Source organism: Arachis ipaensis, chromosome B9, assembly GCF_059453495.1.
Source record: "Arachis ipaensis isolate K30076 ecotype BB chromosome B9, ASM5945349v1, whole genome shotgun sequence".
Lineage (NCBI taxonomy): Eukaryota > Viridiplantae > Streptophyta > Magnoliopsida > Fabales > Fabaceae > Arachis > Arachis ipaensis.
Genome location: NC_142444.1, coordinates 30501139 through 30508758, shown reverse-complemented (window position 1 = coordinate 30508758; position 7620 = coordinate 30501139). Strand labels below are relative to the sequence as shown.

At 36.3% G+C, this 7620-nt stretch overlaps 1 protein-coding gene and 1 non-coding gene across 2 annotated transcripts; one reads left to right on the top strand and one right to left on the bottom strand.

Annotated features, from left to right (window-relative positions):
- Positions 1-518: 518 nt before the first annotated feature.
- Positions 519-626, top strand: LOC148544163 (small nucleolar RNA R71). Its single transcript, XR_015900679.1, has one exon. It is a non-coding gene; the product is annotated as a small nucleolar RNA R71 (small nucleolar RNA).
- A 5286-nt stretch (positions 627-5912) lies between these two features.
- LOC110266582 (uncharacterized) lies at positions 5913-6770 on the bottom strand. Its single transcript, XM_021111461.2, has 3 exons — positions 6567-6770; positions 6390-6467; positions 5913-6146 (listed from the first exon to the last, which is right to left on the bottom strand). Exons 1-3 carry the CDS (start codon positions 6768-6770, stop codon positions 5913-5915), a joined length of 516 nt encoding a protein of 171 aa, XP_020967120.1.
- Positions 6771-7620: the final 850 nt, after the last annotated feature.

The following is a 7620-nucleotide window of genomic DNA, read 5'->3' as shown; positions in this document are numbered from 1 at the left end:
AGAAAAGGCTTGCTATTGCTAAACCTGTTTCTTCCACCATTATTAAAGCCTTGTTGGGGCTTTTGATCCTTCCATGAGAAATTTGGATGATTTCTCCATGTTGAGTTATAGGTGTTTCCATAAGGTTCACCTAAGTAATTTACCTCTGCTATTGCAGGGTTCTCAGGATCATAAGCTTCTTCTTCAGGAGAAGCCTCTTGAGTACTGTTGGATGCAGCTTGCATTCCATGCAGACTCTGAGAGATCATATTGACTTGCTGAATCAATATTTTATTCTGAGCCAATATGGCATTCAGAGTATCAACTTCAAGAACTCCCTTCTTCATAGGCGTCCCATTACTCACAGGATTCCTTTCAGAAGTGTACATGAACTGGTTATTAGCAACCATGTCAATGAGTTCTTGAGCTTCTGCAGGCGTTTTCTTTAGGTGAATGGATCCACCTGCAGAAGTGTCCAGTGACATCTTTGATAGCTCAGATAAACCATCATAGAATATATCCAGGATGGTCCATTCTGAAAGCATGTCAGAAGGACACTTTTTGGTCAACTGTTTGTATCTTTCCCAAGCTTCATAGAGGGATTCACCTTCTTTCTGTCTGAAGGTTTGAACATCAGCTCTAAGCTTGCTCAGCTTTTGAGGAGGAAAGTACTTGGCTAAGAAAGCCGTGACCAGCTTATCCCAAGAGTTCAGGCCGTCTTTGGGTTGAAAATCCAACCATAATCTAGCTCTGTCTCTTACAGCAAAAGGGAAAAGCATGAGCCTGTAGACTTCAGGATCTATTCCATTAGTCTTAACAGTATCACATATCTGCAAGAATTCAGTTAAGAACTGAAAATAATCTTCAGATGGAAGTCCATGAAACTTGCAGTTCTGCTGCATCAGAGAAACTAACTGAGGTTTCAGCTCAAAGTTGTTTGCTCCAATGGCAGGAATGGAGATGCTTCTTCCATGTAAATTGGAATTAGGTGCAGTAAAGTCACCAAGCATCTTCCTTGCATTGTTGTTGGGTTCGGCTGCCATCTCCTTTACTTGTTCGAAATTTTCAATCAAGTTGTCTCTGGATTGTTGTAATTTAGCTTCTCTTAATTTTCTCTTCAGAGTCCTTTCAGGTTCTGGATCAGCTTCAACAAGAATGCCTTTTTCTCTGTCCCTGCTCATAAGAAAGAGAAGAGAAAAAGAAAAGAAGAGGAATCCTCTATGTCACAGTAAAGAGGATCCTTATTGTTAGTAGAAGAAAAGAAGAAGAAATTCGAACACAGATAGAAGAGGGGGTTCGAATTTGGTGATGATGTGAGGAAGAGATGTTAGTTAATGAATGAATAAATAGAATAGGATGAGAGAGAAGGAGGGAATTTTCGAAAATTATTTTTGAAAAGGAGTTAGTAATTTTTGAAAATTGGTTTTTGAAAATTTGTTAGTATTTTTCGAAAAATTTTTGAAATCAAAATTAAAAAAAATAAAAATAATTAGTTAATTAAAAAGAAATTTTTGAAAAAGAGGGGAGATATTTTCGAAAATTAGAGAGAGAGAGTTAGTTAGGTAGTTTTGAAAAAGTTAAGAAACAAACAAAAAGTTAGTTAGTTAGTTGAAACAAATTTTGGAAAGATAGGAAGTTAGGAGGTTGGGAAAGATATTTTGAAAAGATATTTTTGAAAAAGATAAGATGAGAAGATATTTTTGAAAAAGATATGATAGAAATTAGTTTTTGAAAAAGATTTGATTTTTAAAATCTCAATTAATGACTTGATTCATAAGAAATCACAAGATATGATTCTAGAACTTAAAGTTTGAATCTTTCTTAACAAGCAAGTAACAAACTTCAAATTTTTGAATCAAAACATTAATTGATTATGTTATTTTCGAAAATTTGGTATAAAAGTAAGAAAAAGATTTTTGAAAAATATTTTTTTGAATTTTCGAAAATAACTAAGAATTTTGAAAAAGATTTGATTTTTTGAAAAAGATTTTGAAAAAGATAAGATTTTCAAATTGAAAATTTGATTTGACTCATAAGAAACAACTTGATTTTAAAAATTTTTGAAAAAGTCAACTCAAATTTTCGAATTTGATGAGAGAAAAAGGGAAAGATTTTTTTTTTTGATTTTTTTGAATTTTTATGAAAACATGAAAATTATGCAATGCATGAAATTTTTAGATCAAAACAATGAATGCATGCAAGAATGCTATGAATGTCAAGATGAACGCCAAGAACACTATGAAGATCATGATGAACATCAAGAACATATTTTTGAAAAATTTTTAATGCAGAGAAAACATGCAAGACACCAAACTTAGAATTCTTTAATGCTTAGACACTAAGAATTCAAGAATGCATATGAAAAAACATGAAAAGACACAAAACAAAAAATCATCAAGATCAAACAAGAAGACTTACCAAGAACAACTTGAAGATCATGAAGAACACTATGAATGCATGAAATTTTCGAAAAATGCAAGATGCATATGCAAGTGACACCAAACTTATGATATGACTCAAGACTCAAACAAGAACACAAAAATATTTTTGATTTTTATGATTTTCTAATTTTTTTTTGTATTATATATATATATATATATATATATATATATATTTTTTTTTCGAAAATTTATTGAAAAAGAAAAAATAAGGATTCCAAAATTTTTAATATGAATTCCAGGAATCTTGCATTCTTAGTCTAAAGCTTCAGTCCAGGAATTAGACATGGCTCACTAGCCAGCCAAGCTTTCAAAGAAAGCTCCAGTCCAAAACACTAGACATGGCCAATGGCCAGCCAAGCTTCAGCAGGTGATCATGGATCAGCAGCAGGTGGATGAGCAACAACTAAATTGCTCTTGATAACAAATTGCAAGCCTCAGTCCAAATGAATTTAGACATGGCTTTACAACCAGCCAGGCTTCAACATGCTTCATGAAACACTAGAATTCATTCTTAAAAATTCTGAAGCCATATAATAATTTATTTTTGAAAACATTTTTGAAAAGAAAACGAAAAGAAAGTTACCCAATCTGAGCAACAAGATGAGCCGTCAGTTGTCCAAACTCGAACAATCCCCGGCAACGGCGCCAAAAACTTGGTGCACGAAATTGTGATGTCCAGGCTCGAACAATCCCTGGTAATGGCTCCAAAGCATGGTGCTCTGATCTTAATTCATAATTGTCACAACTTCGATACAACTAACCAGCAAGTGCACTGGGTCGTCCAAGTAATACCTTACGTGAGTAAGGGTCGAATCCCACGGAGATTGTTGGTATGAAGCAAGCTATGGTCACTTTGCAAATCTCAGTCAGGCGAATATAAAATAATCATGGAGTTTTCGAATATTATATAATAAAATAGGGATAGAGATACTTATGTAAATCATTGGTAGGAATTCCAGATAAGCGAATGGAGATGCTTTTCGTTCCTCTGAACCTCTGCTTTCCTGCTATCTTCATCCAATCAGTCTTACTCCTTTCCATGGCTAGCTTTATGTGATACATCACCACTGTCAATGGCTACTTTCGGTCATCTCTCGGAAAAATGATCCAATGCCCTGTCACGGCACGGCTAATCGTCTGGAGGCATCACCCTTGTCAATGGCTTCATCTTATCCTCTCAGTGAATAATATGCTCACGCACCCTGTCACGGCACGGCTATTCATCTGTCGGTTCTCGATCATGCTGGAATAGGATTTACTATCCTTTTGCGTCTGTCACTAACGCCCTGCAATCGTGAGTTAGGAGCTCGTCACAGTCATTCAATCATTGAATCCTACTCGGAATACCACAGACAAGGTTTAGACTTTCCGGATTCTCTTGAATGCCGCCATCATTCTAGCTTACGCCACGAAGATTCTGGTTGGGAGATCTAAGAGATACTCATTCTAGCTTAATTCATGTAGAACAGAAGTGTTTGTCAGGCACGCGTTCATAGGGGAGAATGGTGATGAGCGTCACACATAATCATCACCTTCATCACGTTCTTGAGTGCGAATGGATATTTTAGAAGCGAAATAAGAAGAATTGAATAGAAAACAGTAGTACTTTGCATTAATCTTTGAGGAACAGCAGAGCTCCACACCTTAATCTATGGAGTGTAGAAACTCTACCGTTGAAAATACATAAGTGAAGGTCCAGGCATGGCCGAGATGGCCAGCCCCCTAAAGCGTGATCACAGGATCAAAATACAATCCAGGATCTAAAGATGGTCAAAAAGATGTCTAATACAATAGTAAGAGGTCCTATTTATAATAAACTAGTCACTAGGGTTTACATGAGTAAGTAATTGATGAATAAATCCACTTCCGGGGCCCACTTGGTGTGTGTTTGGGCTGAGCCTAAGTGTTGCACGTACAGAGGCCATTTGTGGAGTTGAACGCCAGTATTTGTGCCAGTTTGGGCGTTCAACTCTGGTTTTGGATCCTTTTCTGGCGCTGGACGCCAGATTTGGTCAGAGAGCTGGCGTTGAACGCCAGTTTACGTCGTCTATTCTTGGCCAAAGTATGGACTATTATATATTGCTGGAAAGCCCTGGATGTCTACTTTCTAACGCAATTGGAAGCGCACCATTTCGAGTTCTGTAGCTCCAGAAAATCCACTTTGAGTGCAGGGAGGTCAGAATCCAACAGCATCAGCAGTCCTTCTTCAACCTCTGAATCTGATTTTTGCTCAAGTCCCTTAATTTCAGCCAGAAAATACCTGAAATCACAGAAAAACACACAAACTCATAGTAAAGTCTAGAAATGTGAATTTAACATAAAAACTAATGAAAACATCCCTAAAAGTAACTAGATCCTACTAAAAACATACTAAAAACAATGTCAAAAAGCGTATAAATTATCCGCTCATCACACTTCATTAAAAAAGAAATGCCTTTTTATTCATGGTCATAGTAGTTCTACACTTTGCAAATAATATTAGTTATATCACCGATACAAAGATAACCAAGATATTGAAATTGTTGGTTTTCAAAATCAAGATGCCTATTTAGTCCCTTATTGGTTTAACACTTCAATGGATTATCAATTCCCAGTTCCCTTAAGACATCTTCTACCTCAGTAATCACTAAAAAGAAACAACACCCTTTTACACAAAATTTGATTCTTCATTATTGTCTACAACCAAATTTGTCATAAGATATTGAAAATAACAGCTAAAAATTTTGAAAATGATGTTCTTCATTATAATTCTCTCTGGCTTCCATTCACTCCATTAAAGTATTATTCCTTCATTAGTTCCCTGTTTTCCAGTGCTTTGCTTATTTTGACCATGACCATGGGAAAAAAAGAGAAGCTTCTACACATGCAGTAGTCATGGCCAAATAGATAAATATAAAATATATGCTGTACACTTCCTAAATTCCAGAGACTAAGAACTTATTATATCACAAGATGTATGAGTATCTCATCTTAGTCTTAATTCTTATGCACGTTACAATGTGCATAATTTCATTTTTCGTAATTATATTATTAAAAATGCATGCATGTCCAATTGAGAGTTTTCAATTTTCTGTAGTTTCATCTTTCTATAAAAGTAACTAAACAAAGATTCCGGTAATATGCTAATACCATATGGGCTTGTAAGCAAGTCATTTATGATTATTGTGAACAATGCATAAACTTCTTGAATAGACAATCAATGGAGTGTGTACATTTCATTTGTTGAGAAGTAATAACAAACAGCATCAAAATACAAACGAAATTCATATATATTAGAAAAGATATGATGGGTACATCAAATTCTAGACGTTAATAGTAAAAAAAACTAGTGACTGCTATTAATAATTGGTCTGAATTGATGATGTTTCTAACCGCATTGTTAGATTTTCATCTTCCAGATCATATTATCAACACTGCAATTATGAAATTTCTCCAATGCTTAACTGACAGAACCTGTCCTCAAATCTACCTGGGACATTGAATGCAACCTCTTCAATTGTCCATGCGTCTTCCATTTTTGTTTTGGTATGGCTCATAGCCATCTCCCCAAACCTGAAAAGAGTTACCATAGAATGCCCATTTTTGTTTCATCTGCCAGAGCACAAATCCATTGGACTCTGCGCACCCAGAGGCATTCCGGTTTTTCACTACTCTAGTTACAATTTCAAACTCAGAAGCTACCATCCTCACCTTTCCCATTGCATATGCATTTCTTATTGAAGTTTTCTGCAAGCATAGCCAGAAAAAAACACAAGACATCAAAATCACTAGTTTAGATTTTGAATAAAACATATTCACATTTATTTTTTGATGCAAATAGAAGAATTTGGCATCCTTAACAGTAGAGAGGTACATCTAATACTTTACAGGAAGTGAAATGAATTTTAACTTCTGCACCAGGACTTGATCTGCTTGACAAGTAAACTAATCTCAAGCAATAAGTTAAGTTTTCCTACTAAGATGTCTCACAGTTTTAGCTGACAACTTTTCATGCTTCAATGTGGAACATATTCTCATGTTTTCATGGTCACTTATTCCTGCATGAACCTATGGATTGTATCAGCAAAAGCTTTTAATTAAGCATCAAAATGAATTCAACCAGGAACAACATCTTAATGAACACAATTCAAGCAAAAACTAAAGTACCTTTAGAGAAATATCCATAGCAATGTATAACTGATCATGAGATTCCCTTGCAGCATCTGGAACCACTCTAATCAATGCTTCAAATTCACAAGGATTGAAATGGAGATCAGGAGCGAAATTGGCACCCAATTGTCCAAGAGCTTGTCCTAAGAGGCCAGCTGCCTCACCAACTGGTTGTTTCCAATCATTAAGTGGCAACACCATTTTGGTGCCACTGGGAAGGTTCCAAATAACATAGAAGGAATAAAAAAAAATGAAATCAATGAAGCAGATTCATACAACAAGAACATAAAAGAAACAAAAAAAATGAAATCAATGAAGAAAATTTATACTTGAGGCTGAGACTCCATTGGAACTCTGGAAGTGGAGGATAAAGGGGGGAGGGGAGCGGAGCACCACGGCGCTGACGTCGACGCTCAACTCGCTGAGATCCATGCCACAGCTCGATGCCTGCTAAGGATGACGCCGCTGAGGAGTGAGAACGACGACGCCCGCGGGTGCCACGACGACGGCAGAGAGAACGATGGCGCACTAAGGCTGATAACGAACGACTCGAAGAGAGAAGAGGGATACTGCGAATGAACGACGAGGAGAGAGAGGCTAAGAACGATGTCGGGAGATGGGCGGAGATTGGTAGCGAGTGCTGGGCTGGACGGTGACAGCGACGGCAACGGCGACGTCGAAGATCAGAGAAGAGTGGAGTACGTGGTGGTGGCCCTGTGGATAAAGAGGGGAGTGTAGTGAGTTTACAGGAAAAGAAATTAGGGTTTTATTGAATTTTAAAAATATGTGTGGTAAATATAAAATAATAATTATTATTATTATTAAACCCATATATGGGTCATATTCATAAATAATTTATTGTGCATATTTGAAAAGCTCAAAAGACTTGAGCTTACTAAAAATATCTAAGATCGAGTAAAGGTTTTAAAAATATATTTGGTCATTATTTTTTGTCGGGTCCGGGTCATAGTTCGAATCGTTCGAACTCGGTCCGGTGGTCCGATCATCATACACAATTAATATTTTGTATTATTAGTGATGGATAATGACT